The sequence below is a fragment of the Gallinula chloropus genome (genome assembly GCF_964237585.1).
Source record: "Gallinula chloropus genome assembly, chromosome: Z".
Lineage (NCBI taxonomy): Eukaryota > Metazoa > Chordata > Aves > Gruiformes > Rallidae > Gallinula > Gallinula chloropus.
The window spans coordinates 12387075-12407385 of record NC_140089.1 but is presented as its reverse complement, the minus strand read 5'-3'; the positions used below and the strand labels follow the sequence as shown (position 1 = coordinate 12407385).

Genomic DNA, 20311 nt, shown 5'->3' with positions numbered 1-20311 from the left:
TCTTCTACAGCTTTATGTCCCTTTCCCAAATGGAGTTGGCCTCTTGTTTTCTTATTTGGAAAACAGTCGCCTCCTTTCTGTAGGTAACAGTAAAAAAAAAAAACCCCAAAATTCATCTTGAGTGTTGTTAAGGGGACAACAGGGAAGTGCTGTTGGGAAGTGCTTTGCCATGAATAAAGAGACTGTGTGTAGTCTGGAACCTGAGTCCCAGTATCTGCTGTGGTTATAATTTTGGTTTGGATGTGCAGCTGTCTCTGAGTTGTGCTGTCAGAGTATTAAGGCAAAGGGGAGGATTTCTGGATGCATCTCAGTAGCTCTGCTGTTAGTGTGTCTGAATTATACTGCTTACTTTGAATATTCTTCACAGTTAGGACACAATCTTACACTAATACCTGGTCAGCATCCTCAGAAAACAATTACCAACTGCCCAAAGAAGATTGCAAGACTTGCTTCATACTTCTTGGATATTTAGGAAAGTAATTTTTTGATTGCAGAGAACACGGTTTAAAGAGGAGCAAGAGCAGTGATAGAGAGGTCTGCAAGGACAGAATCAGTGTGGGCTTGCAGAGTGGTACAGAATTTAATGCTGTGGGGAGGGGCAGGTGTTAAGCTATTTAAATTAATCCATTTAAATAGCTGGCTTTGTGGAAAAAAACCACACACACCAGTTGTTTGAGTCCAGACGGTCAAGCTTGATTTAAAATCAAGCAGGAGTTTTTAAATGGGGCTGAACCAGACATACAGTGTGTTGTCTTAACGCTGTCAGGAATGAGCTGCTGCAGAATCAGGACCTAAGGGTGTATCATTGAGGGTTTTTTCATGTGCAGATTATTGACTAATCCAGCAAAATCTGGTCTGGAAGAAAGGTAAATCTTGGCTGTGCCACAGCCTCTAGTGTGACCTAAGGGCAGTCATTTTATCTCCTCTGCTTTTGTCCCTGCTCTGTAAAATGGTGATAAGAGCATTTTCTTATCTTAAAATGGAGTAGTGATGATAAATATTAAGGATTATGACATAGTTAAATACTGTGGTAATGGAGGCCATTAAGCACCTCAGACACTTCTATTCATTGGCCATTTTTCTAAAGTGAATTACTGAGCTTTTTTAATTTTTCCCAAGTAAAGTCAATGAAATGATAAGGATAAACAAACCCTGGAAAATGTCAAACTGCATTGTGTCTTCTGAATTATGCATCTGGGTGTTTTGTGTCTTTATCTTAAGTCAACGAACCTGCTCTTCTTCACTGCTTCCTTCAATGACTGTAAACCTGAAAAGAGGGAGAAGCAGCTTATCTGCCAGAAACTGACTGCAGCTACAGAAATCAGGGGCTGGTGCATGTCTCATTTTAGGTCCAGGCTTTAGAAATCAGAAGAGGTTAAGTGGACTAAAGGTGATGGAGGCATCTGTGACCAGTGATTCAAAACCAATGTTTGGGGAGCTTTACAGTACCCACCAAGGGAGATTAAACATACATCTGTGATTAAATATTAAAGAAAAAAATAATGGTCACAATTTTATTGCCATATGTGGTTCTACACGGTGTCTGCAGAGATGCATCAGGACCGATCCCAAGAGCAGATGCATGGGGTCACCTCAGCCCCATTTTCGTCTCTGAACTTGGGCTCCTGAGCTCTGCCATTCCAGAATGGCCACAAGGCCACACTGCAGCTGTTTGGTGCCTCATCACCAAGGGAAACTTCACTCCCTTGAAGGGGCTCCTGCTGCTGGCACCCCTGCTGCCAGCCGGTTTGACCCTGTATTGCAGTTGTGCCTTGGTGTCTGCCATGGCACATCATTGCTCAGTCACAGAGAGAGGGAGGGAAGGGGAAGGGGAAAAGGATGGGAATGGGGGAGGGGGAGGGGAGGGGAGGGGAAAGGGAAGGAAGGGAAGGGAAGGGAAGGGAAGGGAAGGGAAGGGAAGGGAAGGGAAGGGAAGGGAAGGGAAGGGAAGGGAAGGGAAGGGAAGGGAAGGGAAGGGAAGGGAAGGGAAGGGAAGGGAAGGGAAGGGAAGGGAAGGGAAGGGAAGGGAAGGGAAGGGAAGGGAAGGGAAGGGAAGGGAAGGGAAGGGAAGGGAAGGGAAGGGAAGGGAAGGGAAGGGAAGGGAAGGGAAGGGAAGGGAAGGGAAGGGAAGGGAAGGGAAGGGAAGGGAAGGGAAGGGAAGGGAAGGGAAGGGAAGGGGGAAATGGGGAAAGGGGAGGAAAGAAAAGGGAAAAGGGAAGGGACAAGGAAAATACATTCTCCATCTTGTTTGCCTTTTGCTGAGAAGCTGCCTAGAGCTGTGAATACTCAACATGAGGTACAGGAACATGCCACACAGATGTGGTCTTCACTGACTGTAAAACAGCAAAAATTTTTCTTCTATCCGTGGCAATAGCTGGACTGTCCTTTCTGTATCTCACATCATCCCCTGTCATCATGGGACTGTAGGAGGGACTGTTGAGCTAGAAGTCTAATTTCTGATGTCTGCTGTTGCTGTGATAGGCATAACCAAGGGGATCTGATCTTTTCACAATTCAGATCTTTTTTTTTTTGCAGATGCTGTTTTTTTTCCTTCTCAAAAGAACAAAACACAGAAACTGAAGTGTGACCAGGATTGGGTTTATTGTTGAGGTATCTATGGTGTTATAGGTCAGGAATGGTGGGCACGTCAGACTAGAGCTGCATTTTATGTGTGGGAGAGATTTTCAAGCAGCACTGTGGCAGCATTTGGCAATGGTCAAAGTTAGTTGTGCATATGAGGTGCTGGAACTATATCCTCTATATCCAGACATACTGTAAACTCAAATGTATTTATCTGGGCATGCCAGGTAGAGTAGTGATGTTGGCAATGTCTTCCTCTGATGTTAATTTATAAAACTGAGTTGCCCAGGTTTGATCAGGAAATCTATAGCTGCTCAAGGAGTTAAATTCAGGTTTTAAGTCCTTAAGTATAGGATTGTATTTGTTTGTATGGACTTCCATAGGTTCATCCAGGATGCTGTAAAAGTCTCTGGGGAATACACAAATGGCAGAATATTACTTTATGTTTGTTAAAAAAAAGGGGGGGGTTCTTGAAAATGTAAGGATAAGCAAAGAAAGTTGAAAAAATAAGGACTTTTTCGGCTATATGTTTAAGAAATTGCATACTCTAGCAGTTCCATCTAAAGCTGATAAGAAAAGGGGAAGTGGATTTAAACTGAAAGAGGGTGGATTTAGCTTAGGAAGAAATTCTTCCCTGTGAGGGCAGTGAGGCCCTGGCACAGGCTGCCCAGAGAAGCTGTGGCTGCCCCTGTTTCCCTGGCGGTGTTCAAGGCCAGTCTGGATGGGGCTTTGGGCAGCCTGGGCTAGTGGGGGGTATCCCTGCACATGGCAGGGGGGTTGGAACGAGATGGGCTTTGAGGTCCCTTCCAAACCAAACCAATCTGTGATTCTATGATACTTCCATCAGTGATTCCTCTGATTTCACAGTTTTGATGCATAAATATTGAAGGTAAAATACTGAAACCAAGCCACTCTGTGGGTTATTTCACTTTGTTATTTTCTATGGTGTGACAAGATAGCTTGTGTATGTGACAACTCTTGTAATACTGGGAAGAGGCATAGTCTCTATAATCAGATCCTGTAATTGTCATAATTTCCAAATCAATATTGCTAATTGTGTAAATTATGAGGATTGTGACGTGAGATTTCTTTTCGTGTGGTCTGGCAGAGGGGGAACAAGAACAGTGAACTGGTGTACCTGCTAATTTCATGAGGTGTGTTGTGACAACCTTCATGAGATTGTTTTGAGATCAGTTGTTGAAGCAGCATGGGAAGCTAACACAGACATGGACAGTAGCTTATGTGCAATAAATGGGTATATACAAAAAAGGTTGATAGCTGAGGTTTTCCAGCCAGCCCATTTAGCCAGCAATAAACTACCAAATAAAAAAGGACAAGGAGGGGTCCTTGCAGTTTATATGTGTAAAGATGAAGATCCAGACTCGAGCCAGAATCTTTTCCAAAAGCAGTCATGGTGGAGTGGGGAAGCTGGGCAGTGCCCAGTTGCCCCAGTTGGTTACTTGGGAGTTGGGATTTCTGAGTTAACTCCTGAAGCGTTACTTGCGAACAGAGGCTCCAGGGAAGGGAGAGTGGCAGAAGACAGGCTTCCCTCAGGATCAGTCTTCATCTGGGACACACATCTGGGCTCTTGTGGTGCAGCACAGGCTCCAGGTTCCCAAGCATGGCCTCACAGCTGCATCAGGGACTTATTTTGGCTTCAGGTTCCTTTATCCTCTGCAGTAACCCTTTCCAGCTCCCCGCCGCTGTGCACAGGTTGTTAGCTCGTCGCTGTTGGCTCCTGTAGCGCTGCCCCTCGTCCTGCTAGCTTTCATTGACCGCTGCTGCCACTGACACTCACATGCCCTTTGATGAAGTAGCTGTCAGAGCTCCCGTCCCTCTACCAGCCGTGCTAGGGACCCACTCCTACCCCAGACGTTCACTGCCAAAACGTTTATGTAACAGATGTTACCGAGCGGGCGCGCCGGAACACACACAGGCGCTCACACACCCTCACTGCCAGGGCTGTCGGGGTGACGATAAAGGGAGGATGGTCGGCAGGACTAGAGTGCCTCAAAGGCAGAGCTGCGTCTGTTAAAAAAGCAACTAACGTCTCTGTGTGACCATGCTGTATTTTCAGCTTGTCATCATGGCTGGGACTGTTCTGCTCGCCTACTACTTCGAGTGCACTGATACTTTCCAGGTGCATATCCAAGGTTTCTTCTGTCAGGATGGCAATTTGATGAAACCGTACCCTGGAACCGAGGATGAGAGCTTCATTTCCCCTCTTGTGCTCTACTGTGTGCTGGCTTCCACTCCGACAGCTATTGTAAGTACAAGAAATCATTTGAATTCTCCATGGCTGCTCAGTAAATAATAGCAATAGCCCTATAATATCTTTGTCCCCTCTCCTCTCTTTTCAGCTGTAATTGATTTACACTTAGCCAGGTCTCAGTTTTGCCTTAGACTAATATGATCTTCATCAGTTATCTCCAGAAGTAATTATTCTGAGGTAATCACAATGCAAGATTGAAGGGTAATGCTTTTTAAGCCTTTTACAGGAGCTTGCTTACTTCATTGATTAGTTGTGAATTGCCTGGGCTCCGGAGAGGCTCTGAAGCAAAGGTGATGCATTGCTAGAAATAAGAAAACAGGGTAAAGCTGAAGTAGAACCTGGGTCGGACATGCAGTATATCCAGGTTTATTTGCTGCTGTATTAAAAGGGCTGTTGGAGGGCTGTAAGAGGTTTAGATGAGCAGAAGGATGCTCGATACAAAGAAAAAGATATGAATGGTGTTTCCTTTTTATTTATAATCTCTTTACTTCTGGCACATCCATTTACCTTTACCTGATTTTCTTTACAATCCGTGCAGTAAGGTGTGATGTAGCTGTTCTGAGTAGGCGAAAATATTATCTGAGTACATCCAAGTCCCAGCAGATTATTGCAGCCACCAATTAACAGAAGTTTGTCCCTTTTCTATTTTCTGAGCAGAAATTTGCAAATTTCACAAATAGCCAGCTTTCCTGCACATCAATTACATTGATGAATTACTATCAGACTGTGTTTTTGTGTACTTTGCTATTTTTCATTTTGTGTTCCTTATTTCTTTATCTTTAGTATTTCTTTCTTATATCAACTTTACTTTGCATCACTGTCAAAAATTGTTTAAAGCTGTACATCACGTATGTACCTACGATAGCTGGCTGCTGCACCTAGGAACATTTGGTAGGTGCAGTTTTGTTCTGCAGTAATTTTAATGCATGCAAGAGTGTAACACATAACATGGTAAGAAATGTAAGTGGCTCTAGTTTTTTTGTCCAGGATGCTTTCTGCAGAAAAGAGAGGGTTTTGATCACGGATCACATCATGAATTTATGAAAATCCTCTGCCGTGTTATTTTCTGTATTGGTACTCAGTTGAATGTTAAGAGTTTCATTTTACTTTGTGCTGCAGTGACAGTGATTTTCAAATGAAAAAATACATACTATGTCGCTCCAGCTACCCATAAGCATAGTGCCATTGCTTAGGGAAATAACTTTCACACTTTGTAGAGAGAGGCTGAGTGTCACTACCATGACTTCATGCCCAGACAGTGAAGTTAGTGGGAGGTTCATCCCTTGATTCAATTATATAAGCTAGTGGTAGTAAGAATGTTGCTCCTTATTTGGATCTTCCATTTAAATCCTTGCTCTGGCAAAGTTTGGTGCAAACCTTTCAGGTATTGCTCCACTGGATCAGCATTTTCTTTTCAGTGACCCAAGAAGTTTTTTGTAGTTACTCTAATTTATGAAAAGCGAGTTTTCTTTGAGAAATGAACTGGGCTATTTTTGTAGTTTCTTATAGCCCATGTTAAACACAAGGAATGAAAGACTGTAGTGAGTATCAGATAAAGGTTTTTGGGTGCTGAAGAGACCTTCAGCTTAGTACTGTGTCAACTGGTGTGGCTCTCTCATGCAGTGCGAGCTGTGCAGAAGTGCTAACCTGGGTCCAGAAGTACAGTAATCACCCTACATTACTGGATCCAGTGCTGGATATAAACTAGTAAGCTTTTCTTCTTGGGTTGTGCTGTAAAGTTACACTGCCTAGACCGCTTCTGCTAGAAAAGACACGGTCGGAGACCACACAGGGCTTTTGGCACTATGCTTCATTGTGATCTCTGTGTACAACCTCAAGGAAACATTAGGTCAGACTTTCCTGGAAGGACATTCTTCTTTTAATTTTTTAATGCAATATGCATTTATGCATTATTTTCATTATTTGTGTTATTTTATTGTGTTATTAATACAGTATTTGATGTATTACTGCTTCACACTGGGCTTCACACTGGGCTAAGCTTCAACCAGAGCATGTGTCAGAGGGATCTTTTTCTGTCCTCCAGACACAATGGTTTTATATAAGTAATTTCATTTTATTTCTCATTCCCATCTTTTTTCCAAGAGACTTTTCTCTCCTTGCAGGCTCATTTCAGACTTACGCTTCAGCTAGTAACTGATTCTGCAGACTGAGTTTTGCCAACAGTCATTAATAGAAAGCTAGTAAAGGAGACAGAAAGTGAGCTCAGTCACCCTAAACTCTGTCCTTGCATTCTGCTGCTGGCCAGGCCACTTAGAGTGTGAGTATCAATGGCTGTCATCCAGTACCTGAGTGGGTTCTGCCCATCATTCAGATTGCTGCAGTCTGGGAACAGATGTTTGATTCCTTTGAATCTCCCAGGGGTGTCAGTGAAAGGAACAAGTGCAGACGTTTCTATTTATACTGTGATGATTGCACACGCTCAGAACAACACCCAGCCAAACAAAAAAAACAACCAAAAAAACCCCTCTAGAAACAAAAGAACCCACACAGCTGTGCTTAGTGGGAGGGAGCGCTGCCTGCATGTACTGCGGGTTAAGTTGAAGCTTCGCTGTCTACACTTTGCTCTCAGGAATAATCACTGACATCCTGAAGCTCCACGCTGGAGAAATTACTTACGTCAAAGGTAATTCCAGTCCCTCCTTAACAATTACTTCTTTCTCCTCTGGAAGACACTCGTTGCTTCGCTTTCTGACAGCAAATTAGTTGGTTTTGCTAAGTGGATTTACAGTAGCAAATCTGATCTCTCTGTGTTGCCTGCATATTGCCACTGTCCTGACACCTCACGTATGAGGGCAGCGATTATTGTTGGAGGGGTGGAACCCAGAAGCAATTAAGGAGCAGTCATGGTACCAGTTAGCAGTGTTTCTGGAGCTATGGAAAACAGTCTGGGAGTCTGCACATGATCCCTGGTCTGAGGCACAAGCAGTATTTAAGTGCAGTCCTGTGGGAACTGTACTGGAGAGGACTCAAAGCCCTGATTTCAGCTTAGCTCTGAGATGTTACAATGCTTGCACACCAAAAGGGAACATCTCTGTGAATTTAATGGAATATCTTTGTGTTATTTGGCTATGACAGTGGCCATGGGGAAAATGAATGCCTGTATTTTATTTCTTCACTGACAGTGCTTCTCAAGTGCTGTTGTGAGTTGGTACCACTGTATTTTCATTTCCCTGCACTTTTAGTGGGAAAATAAATGAGGCCAACCTTGTTTTCTGCAGTTTTTGTTGTTCTTGAAACATGTGATGCCACTGACTCTGTTTAACCATTTTTCTTCCTGCTACACTGGGTAGTTAATCATCATACACAAGAACTACAGAAGTCCTTTAATGCTCCTCCTGATAACCTCTTAGTCTCTGATAATGAGAGTTTCTTGCATGGGGAGATGCCTGAATCTCATGATGATGCTGTTAAATAAATGAAAATCATGTATGCCTGACTCCATTCTGTGAAATGCATTTTTCTCCCAAATGTTCCACAGAGGGATAGGTCAAAGGCTTTCATCTGCCTTATTAATTTTTAATTTTCTGAGTGTAGTGGCACTAGTATATTTGCAGCAAAGTAGTAGGTTCTGGTGACTTTAGCAATAAATTCCATCTATATAAGCAAAAATCGTTCTTTGTAAAGAAACAACTGTAAAAACCCAACAATTTTAGTTCAGATGTAGTGATTTTATCTCCTGAAGCATGGATCTGTAGGTTCTGGTGCCACAAATTGCTTCATAAGATATGTATAATTTCATCTTCATTTCATGCCAGCTGTTTCTAATGTATTGTTGTCTCTCAGACTTTCTCCTCCTTGCAGGCTGATTTCAGCTGTACTGGCATTGTTGGTGGTTGGTTACTGAACAACAGCTGAATTTCCAGCATTGCTGTTGTCAGGCTGTGAGGTGGGCATAGGAATGCTTTCAGCTTGTCCCACAGTAAGGTAGATGCTGTGGGTTTAATTTCTGTAGTCAGGAACGTACCATCTTTGACAGTCGTGGCAAGTACTTAGGTAGTGTACCTACTGTTTCATGGGGAAGGGAAGGGGAATGAGAAAGGGGTGTGTGTCTCTGTGTCCTTACAAGAATAACACAGAACTTCCATCTTTGCCTCCACCGCGTTGCAAAGGATCAAACTTTTCCCAACTTTCTAAACCCCCCTTTTGTCTTGGGCTTTGGATGGCCTACAGCAACATGTCTCCATGTTTGAATAGCTGATTTCTGCATCACAGAGCATCACCACCACCACCCACCACCCCCATTTAGGTACTAAAGGAAAGGTGAAATTAGCCAGAAAATAATTGCGGGGATTTTTTCAGAGTTGGAACTCTTATAATGAAAAACCTTTTTCTGGAGGTAAATATAGTGTAGGTATTTTACTGAGCTGTTTTTCCAGTGCTATGGAATGTAAAAAAAATTAAGAGCAGCCTGAAAGCATAAGCACTGGAGTCTGAGGTCCATGATCACAGTGGCATCACAGGTCTGGTGAATTTAAAAGTGACCTGTCCTTCCGCAGCATGTTATGCAGAGCCTGGATGGGGGAGGGATAACAAATAATGATTCTTTTAATTGTTGTCAGTATGAGAACTTGATGAAAACAGTGTTTAAAGTGGAACAAGTTGCTTTGCAGAACATGAAATTTTCAAGCTATTTCCTTAAAAATATTTGGGGATGACTCCACCACCTTCATTACTGTCTCTCAAGACTTGCTTTCCCTGTTACAAGATTACTGCAAATTGGACAATTCCCCAGCTGGTACTAAACAATCCTTACAGAGTTCAGAGCTGCTGCCTGCACTGCACCAACCAGAGAAGCAGAGAGGCTCAGGAACAGAGCCAGCTTGCTGAAATGAATACTGAACAGCATCAGAAAGCTTCGAGGGCACTGCTCTTTGCTTCCTTAAAGTAGAATAGAAAGTGCCACTATTGTTTTCACATGATATTCAGTTTATTTCCTTCCATTTTTAGGGAGAAAGTGGCAGCCCTCGTGTAATTGGTAAATGAACGGTGCTATTAATTCATGCAAAGTGTTTGTTTTCAGGGAATGTTGAAATCTGTCAAACCAAACTCATCTGATTATTAGTTAGAAGATGAATTACAGTGTTAAGCATATTTATTTGAAGAAGAAACTGTTCAGACTTTTTTCAAGAATTTGCACTTACCTTCTAAGCTTCAGAAACATCATTCTTCTAGATGGTTTTCCTCTCTCACCTTGCTTCTTTGACTTGGGCTTAGTACAGACATGCTATTACAATGATTTATTTCTAGAAGGGAAGACAGGGAATTGCTGCCTCTGTTGGCTGATTTCCCTGTGGCTGCTCAGCAGCAGATGCCTGGAAAACCAAGAGTGGTTAATGCAGCTCAGAGCTTTGTTGCACTAACTTTTCTCCATCTTTTTTCAAGCAGAAATCCCTAGGCTTTGCTGGTAACAGTGCTGCAAGAGCACAACAATTCCTATACTAGTGTCCAACCTGCCATGCTTCACCCCTGTGCTGGCATGGCAAGCTGGGCAGCAGTGAGCAGCAGAGATCAGTGTCAACAGCCTGGGGTGTCTCTTACTTCTTGTTAAGGAAGGACACATCCATTTTCCAAGGTCATGTACCACACATGGCACTCACGTGGTCCTGGCTTCCAGGGCTGGCTTCTGTTTCAGCTTGGTCCCAGATGGGGGTTCTGACTCCAGGGCCTTTGGTTAGACCTTCCTTTGATTGCTGGGAAATGGCGCTGGGATTGCTCACAGGCCAAGGCTGGAGGAAGAAACCTGCTGCTCGTCAGGTGTTCTCTGGGAGTCGTGTCTTGTCTCCATCTTTCTGAGGTCTGACAAGGACTCAGCTTGTGAAGTGATGAATGTCAAGCTGGGATCCTTAGGAGTGAGGCAAGGTGTACCCCCTGCCCTTTGTGAATGTTTATGTTCTGGTATTTACACACCATTTGGGGAAATAATAAATACGCCTTGTTTGTTTCATAGAATCAGAGAATGGTTTGGGTTGGAAGGGATCTCAAAGCCCATCTAGTTCCACACCCTTTGTCATGAGCAGGGACAGCCTCCACTAGCCCAGACAGCCCAAAGCCCCATTGAACACTGCCAGGGATCCAGGGGCAGCCACAGCTTCTCTGCACAGACATAGTGTTTGCTGTAACACTTTCAGGTGCATCTATCTCAGGAACAATGCAAAGCTGTAGTAAATTTCTTCTCCTGATTAGAACTTCAATGTAGTTCTTTTAGACAGTTTTACCACAGGAAATTTTTCTTTTGAGCACAGTGGTAAGCCAATTTTGGTTTTGGGCAGGCTAGAATCCAAATTGTGTGTTTCAGTCCTTTTGACTTGGAAAAAAGAAACCAATTTTATTTTTTGGAGGGTGAGGGAAAGGACTTCTAAATTTTCTTTGCTGTTGTTTTCACTGAAAAACAACAACAAAAAAAATCACCCAGAATGAGGTAATAAGTAACTGAAGGTAGATTTAAGTTTTTGTCCTCAGAAGATTATGGTTGAGCTGGCTTTGCAGTTTTCACCTGAAGACATTGCTTTATTTCCTCTTACACAAAATGCAGCATTGGTTCCTGTGGGCTAGAGAAGACCTGTCTGGATCGTGATGGCAAAGATCAGAGAGCAAGAAAAACCTCACCTGATCTCTAGGTCCTCATGAGCCACGATGGTACTGGCATTACCTGGGAAAATTTCTGCCATCCCAGGGAGCCTTGGGTCAGGGTCCTGACTGCAGATCACAGCAGAAATACTGTGTCATGGAGAGGGTGCCACAGCAGACCTCAGTGACTGCTTGCCTCCCAAGCTGTCTTTTCTCATGTGAGTGTTGCTCTCGTGTTTGCTGCCTGGGTTTGGCTGTGGAATCGCAGCTGTGCGATGTCGATGTTTGGCCCTGTAAGTAGCAGGTAGGATGGCAGGTTAATAACTCCCAGGGCCGAAGGCTAACTGTGAGGGACATGTAAGGAATTAAGGAGCTAACAACATTAACTGAAAGTCAATATGAGCCCTGTTCTTAATGGGGACTATAGGTAAGACAGAGACAGACCGTTCAAAGCACGAGAGACAACCCTGCAAAGGACAGAAGCTGCAGGAAGGCAAACTGGGTAAATATGAGGGAAAATCTTTTTATAATTATAGCAGTCAAACACTGAAATAATGCTTCCCTTGAGGCTGTGGGATTGCTGTTCTTGAAGATATTTGTACCACAACAGCTCAGGGCTGTGCTCTGTGCTGGCCCTGGGGCTTGGACTGAAGGCCTCTGGGACCCCTTGCCAGATAAATCAGTGTGTGATTCTGCACCTCTGCGTTTTGTAATGCTACAGAATTTTTTCTGCTATTTAGCTAATGACAGATGAGTGGAGCCATGAGCTCCCATGCAGAGCCTGACAGACAGCTGTGCTCCTGCAGCCCTCAGATACACGGTGATGCAAAAGGGCAGAATTGCTTTCGGCCTGACGTAGGCCCACGCTGATCACACACCTGCTGGAGCACTTCGCACAGGTCACCTTGTGGTGGACAGGCCGCCTTATCCCATGGAGGGTTGTGTGGAATCACTTTGACACTGGCTGATTGCAGTTGAAAGCTCCATAACCCTCATTTGCCTGTATTCTCTGCTTCTGAGTACTCCGCACATAGCTTGCCTCACAGCCAGCGTTTTCCTCATATCTGGCTCTCCCCTTGACTGCTCTTTGAATGCTGCGGACTTGATTAATTTAGTTCTTTCTATCTGGGCATTAAAAATGCAGCCACACTTTTATAGAGTTTTATAAAAATGTCTACATTCTTAACAGACGTTTCAGGAAATGGGACACAGCTTGCTGAAACCTGTGCAGAACAGACTGATGATGTCCCAAGACCCAAGTTCAGTTTTGTTTACTGCCAGAGATCTGTGCGAGTAATAGCATGTTTCAGGTTGTGGTTTCTATGTCTAAAATGGTCTTAGTAAGGATTGTCTTTGTCACAGGGGTGCTGTTAGAGTAAGTTGAAAGATTTAAAAACTCACAGAAATCAGAATAATATAAAGGTAATGCATAGAAAAGACAGGTCCTGTCTGTACTTGGCATAATTCTTCCCAACATCGAATCTCCATCATCTTGCTGTGATCAGAAGTGCCATCAGCTACACTTTTTCTTGGAAAGCAGCAGGAGGATGTGGTCTTACAGGGAGACTTCAGACCATCCCAGGCTGTGGGCACAGCTGTGCTTCCTGCATCTCTTCTGTGCACCCTGGTTGACGTTCCTCCTGCTTTATCTGTGTGAAATTGCAGCTGAAATGAAAACTGCTTGCAGCAACTTTCATACAACCCCAGTGTTCAGTGGAAGTGTGAAAAAAAAATAGAACAATAGAGTTTTCCTGTTTGTCGCCCCTGAGTGAGTGAATGAGGGGCAGGAGAGTGGTTCTGAAGCAGCCTCTCCAGCAGCCATGTGGGACTCAGTCAGGCCAGACCTTGTTGGAGAAGAGGGGTGAGCAATTTGACTATGTTGCAGTGAATCTATAGTGAGTTTTCAAAGGCAGCCAAGGAAGAAGTGAGGCAGTGTGACTTGTGACAATCTAGTTTATGCATAGGAACCAGACACTGGGACTGTGCATGCACAGGAGTTTGGAGGGACATAACTAGGGAAGATTATTTTGGCTGCTGGAGGAGAGCTAAGCCATGGCGTGGCAGGGGTGTAGCTTTCAGCTTTGCTAGAGGAGTTGAGGGACAAGGCTAATGTTCTGAATGAGAGAAGCTAGTAAAAGAAACAAAAGTCTTAAAGCTGGACACATATTTGTCTGTTAGCATCATTAGTAGTTATTTTTCTAAATTGAATCTAACTCTTCGAGGCTGCCCCTCGCACTCACCCCACTGCACAGTTCTTGTAGGAGCGCTGCTCTAGGATACCACTCTTCTGCAACCTCCGGGTTGTAACCCAGATTCATTCCTGGATGGTCTATCTTAGCTTATCTTTACAGAAACAGCTCTTCTTGATGTTTACCCTGATCTATTTTTAGAATGCAGTTGTTCAGAATCATTTGGCAAGGGTACTGTAAGCTTATTAGAAAGTATTATAGGAAAAAAAACCCCACCAATAAAAGATAAAGATTTCATGTCCATGGAAAGCAAAAGTTACATTGTTTTGTTGATTAAATTGATAATTAAATTAACAAACTGTTGGTAGTGCAGGGAGTATTGGATGCTTATGTTCTGCTGAGAACTTGAAAGGAGAAGACATGGTATTTCACTGCCTGAAAATGTCACTTCACAAGTTCAAGCACTATAATTTCCAAATCTGCTGTGAACAAAAGGCTGTTGAAGAAGAAAATGGGACAGATCATTTTTTCCATCTCTTTGTGTTTGAGCAGCCAGGAAATAAGCAGAATATGCACAGTGGAGTTTTGTAGATCTGAATGTTGAGGAGTAAGTATTTGGTGATGCTGACAGTAATGGGAAGGCAGGGAAAATTGAGGAAACTTTCTCAATGAACAGGTTGAAAGCAGCAAAGGAAAAATGACTGCTGGGTAGGTACTTCTTAATTCATACTAGGGGGTTGGGTCATCTTCACAGTATTTTTACTTAGCTAATATGAATAAGAATGTGAGCAGGAGTGTCCAAGCAACATAACCTCAGTGTAGTTGGGCTTTTATTACATTCAGGAAACCAAGAACAAAATTACATCCAGGGCACTGCCTTTGCTTCCCTATTGCCTGCCTCACCTCAGATAGCAGATCACCTGAGCCTTCAGGTCTCCACTTCCAATGCCATTTTCCTGCCATTTCCACTACCTAATTAAGCCAGTATGATACAACAGTTCATTAACCTTGCTCTGTTTTCCCAGAGAAATAAGTAGTTTGCTTGCTGTTTTCTTTTTCCACACATATCTGTGTATCTATATTTAGATTTCAGATTTAGAACTGAAATTTACCAGTTCCTGGGGTGCTAATTCTGTTCTGGCAGAAGCTAAGGTACTTAACAGTGTCAGTGATTGATTTTGGAATGCCAGCTGGACAGCTTGGCTGGATGTGGACCTTGCTCATGCAGAATCATCAGGTTTTAAATCATGAGAATCAGCGGAGTTAGTTGGCTTCAAAAATGCCTGGAGAAGAAAATAAGTCACGTTTTTGAGGAGAAATTCAAACTGCATTCCATTTTGCTCAGCTAGCTTAGCTATCAGAATGAGGTTCCCAGACCCCCATTGAATTTTTATAGAACTGCAAAGCTCACTTTTTAAACCCCACATCAAACATACAAGGAAACAAAATCCTCAAATTCAGTCAACTAAATTCAGTGCCGGAGACAGCCTCCGAAGAACAGGCCAGTTATGCTGAATCGTATTGCCTCACAAATCCAGCATTACTACTGTGCACCTAAAGTGTGTGTTGCACTGATGGCACTGTTCACTTTAAAAATAAATCACATTTTGTTCTGTTATGCTATAGGAAAACTGGGATATCTCTGCTTAAATTAGTGAAATGGAATTGAACAGATTTACAACCTGGCAAAATTTACCCCTAAACCTAAGTGGAAGTAACCTATCCACACGGGAGTTGCTATGAGCATGCCAGACAGCTGGATATATAGAAATAAAGATGGGAATCGAAGCAGGAAAACTTTCAGTTAACTTCTGATGCAAAGGAACTTAAAAAATGGATGTGTTGTTAAAGGAGGAATATTAATGTGTTTTATATCTAAGCCTCTCTTCTTTGAAAAGTTTGGGTTTCTCCAAGTCCACTAACCCATGTCTTCACAGAATAGAATTTCCTCACGGTGTGAATTGCCTCTCAACGTGTACACGTAGCCCCAGGCAGAGAGAGCCAAAGCACTAACTCAAACGTCCGAGCATTATCATAATTCAAATAATAAACGGCTTGAAACAGAGTGTCACTTTTAAACTGCTTTTGTGCAGATGGTCTTTTTCTTAATTCCCAGCCCCATACTTAGTGAGCTGAGCTTATTGAACTGCTTGCCAATTCTGTTAAGAGCAGATGGAGTGAAACGGGATAAAGGCAATATTTCACTGCGGCTGCCATGCACTGGCTCCCGCCCTTAGATACCATTATTGACACACATTTTACAGCTCCACATCTCTCGCCATCGGCGGCTGGAATTATAAAGAGGTTGAGCATACTTGGCTTGAATGTCAATAATCAATAAGAATGCTCATTTGGCTTAATAAGGATGAATTGTTGCCCTTGAAAAAACATACCATTCCATCAGTCAGAGTGAACAAAGACTAGTTCCTTGATATTTGCACTGGCTCTGTGTCTGTGTGCATGTGTGTGGGGGGGGGGGCACACACTTCTGTTCCCTGACATCATGCATTCCTCTCCCGTGTCTTACAAAAAGGTATTAAATTTATTTCTATGAGTGCTCCTGTTTTAAGAACCCATTTCTTCCTCTTCAGGCTGGCCTCTTTTATTTTTCTAAAGACTTTCATTACCAACTCCGTGCCTGCTGACAAATGATAGGTGGGGTTTTCAGAAGTGCTCGCTGTGAGTGGACCATCTTTGCCTCTAAAGCTGGTGATCAAATTTTGTCCAGCTTTAGCTAGGGCAGATAGACCTTTGGGCCACAGATTTAAATTAAGTCTGAGTGCTGAGTAAAGACTGATTGTACTCCTACGGGAAGCAGTTAACCATTTTTTGAGAAAACATGAATGTTCTCATCATAAGTATAAGTAATACATAAGCACAGCTAACATCAAGATCAATGGATCCCTGGAAACTTCAATTTCAATGTTTTAATCAATGGAACAGAACATTTAGTAAATCAAATGGGCTATAAGTCATCCTTTGGCTCCAAGACTAGCTGGCATGGCACTGTGGCCAAATGGCTACACTTCTTCAATGACAGTAGCAGTGGCTGCACACAGCTTTCCTCCCAGGACTTACGCCAGGCATTTTCTGAGGCATCATGCCAAGCTGTAGCAAGGACCATGACAGCAATGAAGCAGCACAGCTGATTGGCTGTGCTGCTCCCATACCCTGGCACTTTTTACATCATTCCTACAAATACGATGTGGTTGCCCAGAATTTTCACTGACCTCCCCAAAGGTTGTGTCACTTCAGCTCAGTTTCCATTGCAGGGATGTCTGTCATCTAAATTTCTTTTCAAAGTCATCAGGGGGTCTGTATCCTGTTATCTCGCGGACTTGGATGAATTTAAGTTTGAGAAGGTGTGGTGGCTGCAGGAAGCATCCAGTATTGCTGAGGCTTGCTGGTAGAACGTTGGGATGGAAGTCTGCAGCATTGCTTTCCACTTCTGGGATGGGCAGAAGTCTTCTAGCCGTGAAGTCTATACTGTCCGTAAATTTTGAATGATCATAGCAGAGCATGACAAATTCCATGCCAATCACAGTAAGAAATGGGAGCTTCTGTCATGCATAGTAATCATCAAGCCCTGTTTGCCCTCTGGTTCCCAGGAGTTACTGGAAGAAGGCATAAAACTTGCTGTGTCTTGCCACCGAGTGTGAGAATGACAGATGATACCTTTTTTGGTGGGGAGCTGTGTCCAAGTGCATCTCAAGTGAATAAATGTATCCTCACTGTGGAGGTGCAATGTCCCAAAGACACACTGCTCTGTAGTAGTTTCTGTGGACTGGAATCAGATAACCATGTTCTAATGTTTGCTCATGTCATTTTTAACCTGCCTTTTCTTTCCCTTTCCTGGCAGATTTTTATTGGGGAGATATCCATGTATTTCATAAAGTCAACCCGAGAAACCCTAATTATTCAAGAGAAAACTATTTTGACTGGAGAGTGCTGCTACCTGAACCCACTGCTTCGAAGAATAATACGTTTTATAGGTAAGCATCTTACACACTGCAAGTTTAGTCCCTGCTTGCACCAAAACAGAAAGAAACATCCACATAATCTACACCACAAAATTAATAAAGATGTGGAATCTTTGCAAGCGTCTTCCACCTTAGAGAGGCAGTTGCCCTTGGGATTTGCAAGGTAATGTTCCAAATGTGCCATATCGTGCTGTCTGGACCTAAGTTTATGTCTTATTCTGCTGAGCTTAATGCTGCTTCTGGACCCTGGAAGAAAGGTTATGCCAATCAAATCCTTACATGGATAATTCCACCATTGCTATTCTGTACAAGCTATCCATTTTACTTACAAATTGGTCCTCACCACCCCATCTCTGACATTTCTCCTTTCAGCTGTAATTTTAACATACGTAGTTCTGCCACGTAATGTGCAGCTGAGCACAGGGTAAAAATGCCCAGAGCCCACTTCAAAATCATGTTCTTATTTTATTGTATTTGATAGAGCTTTCATTGACTTAATCATTCAGAAACAGTGAAGAAGTTTCATCACTAAACATGGATGCTTTATATGGTGCTTGCACACTGCTACTAACTTTTTCACAGTGTTGAATAGTGGAAAAACATGCTTGCAAGACCTTTACTGAGGGGACCATCCCATGGTTCTTTTGGAGTGAGAAGAGGAACAGCATTGCAGCGTGCATTTTGCTGTGGCACTGACAGTATAGTCCTCTGAAGTCTCCCAAATTCATAGGCATTTAAGGCAAACGGAGCCCCTAGGGAGGGCTGTTTGCTCACTTACTATTTGCTTGTAGCAGCTAAGCAGGAAGAGGGCAGCTCTGAACTGCACGTGTCTCTGGATCTCTAGCTTCCTTCCTTCTTATTTGTTCATGAGAAGTCCCAGGTCCATGCTTGGGATGGGATGGCTTGTCTCACTGCTGGCATGCACCACTAGTAAGTACAGCTTGCCACTGACCAGGGGAGGCAATGCCAGCAGAACATCATGGCACCTCCATCCATGTATACTCTTAAAGATAAGGCATCCTTACACATAGCATCTTACAAAGAGCTGCCTCTGAATTGAGTCTGAGTTAAATGACGTGAAAGAACAAAAAGCTTAAAATACCAGGATTGCTTCTTCCCTGTCACTGCTGAATTTTCGACCTTTATCTGGAAGAAAAAAGTCTGCTGTGTCTGTGGCAAGGGTTGTATTGCTTCCATGGAGCACAACCCTGGCAGCAGGCAGGGATATATCTCAGAGCATGGAGCTGAAAGACTTACCATATGTTAAGGTTTTCAGCAGCAGCAAATACAAGCTGCAAAGGAATAAGAGCCACCACCTGTGGTTCAGTACTCAGGTCTGGCCTGTATGCTGCTCATCAAAATAGAAGACACAGGAATGTAGTTAAAAGTAAAATACCCTTGAACATCAGATAACCTCTAGGATATATTGATGGATAGTAAACTGCCATTAAGAGCGAAGCAGGGTACTGGAGTCCACAGGGCCACTTAGGGCTGTTTCACTGTTCCAGCACATTTCAGCATGTTGCAAAGTCCTAATCAAATAATCTCGCCTGTGGGGTCATCACTAAAAGAGTTTAGGCATGGAGGTTAAGCACTTGCTCTATATGTTTTCCTATAGTTAGCTTCATTCTTAAGTACTTATGCTATTGTTTCTCTTCTGGTGGAAAAGAAGGGGGGTAACAATGGTATAGTTGACTATTAAGAAAGTAGTAGGATATGAACCCTGGTAGAGAAATCTGGCTTGGCTTTGAAGCTGTATTTGTTTTCCTGAGAAAAATTATGTTAACATTAATAGAAATGGCTTAAAGTGTTTGATCCATCTTAAACTACACTGACTATTTGCTTGCTTTCTTCTGAAACCTTCTCCCTGCCTCTGCAGGAAAACCAGAGAAGCAGAGTTTGTTGAAAAGTGGCTAAAATAATTTATGGAAGAAACTAAAAATAACCACACATTTTTCATTGACTTTCCATCTGCAAACATGACATGGACTGAGCAGCTGTAGTCCGTACTGGGTGATGAGGGACATTAGCACCATGCAGCTGCTTACTCCAGAGAGAGCCTACTTGGATCATCTTACATCTAGGCTCTGTAGAGACTACCAGGTTGCTCAGACACAGATTTCCCTGTGTGCATCCTCTCTTGCTAAACATCATGGCCACAAGTTACACAGCTGATTACATAGGTTGTCTTCAATGATATCCCAGCAAGCAGTCTGGATTCATAGAATCATACAACCACAGAATGGTTTGGGTTAGAAGGGACCTCAAAGCATCTAGTCCCAACACCCTGCCATGTGCATGAACACCCTCCACTGGCCCAGGCTACCCAAAGCCCCATCCAACTTGGCCTTGAACACTACCAGGTAGCCAGGGGCAGCCACAGCTTCTCTGGGCACCCTGTGCCAGGGCGTCACCACCCTCACAGGGAAGAATTTCTTCCTAATATCTAAATTTCCCCTCCTTCAGCTTAAGGCCGTTCCTCCTTGTCACATCACTACATGTCCCTGTGAGCAGTCCCTCTCCAGCTTTCCTGTCGTCTGCTTTAGGTTCTGGAAGGCTGCTGTAAGGGTTCCCCAGAGCGTTTTCTTCTCCAGGCTGAATTCTCTCAGCCTTTCAGCATGTCTTCACAGGAGAGGTGCTCCAGCCCTGTGATCGTCCTTGTGGCCTCCTCTGGACTTTGTGCAAGAGGTCCATGTCTGTCT

At 43.4% G+C, this 20311-nt stretch overlaps 1 protein-coding gene across 1 annotated transcript in view; it reads left to right on the top strand.

Annotated features, from left to right (window-relative positions):
• Positions 1–20311, top strand: part of PLPPR1 (phospholipid phosphatase related 1) — a gene marked incomplete at both ends in the record, with an annotated part of 74291 nt that overhangs the window by 33818 nt on the left and 20162 nt on the right. Inside the window, 2 exons of the mRNA XM_084278924.1 lie at positions 4658–4846; positions 17489–17621. Coding sequence (XP_084135050.1) covers positions 4658–4846; positions 17489–17621 — 322 coding nt within the window. The remainder of the gene's footprint in view (positions 1–4657; positions 4847–17488; positions 17622–20311) is intronic.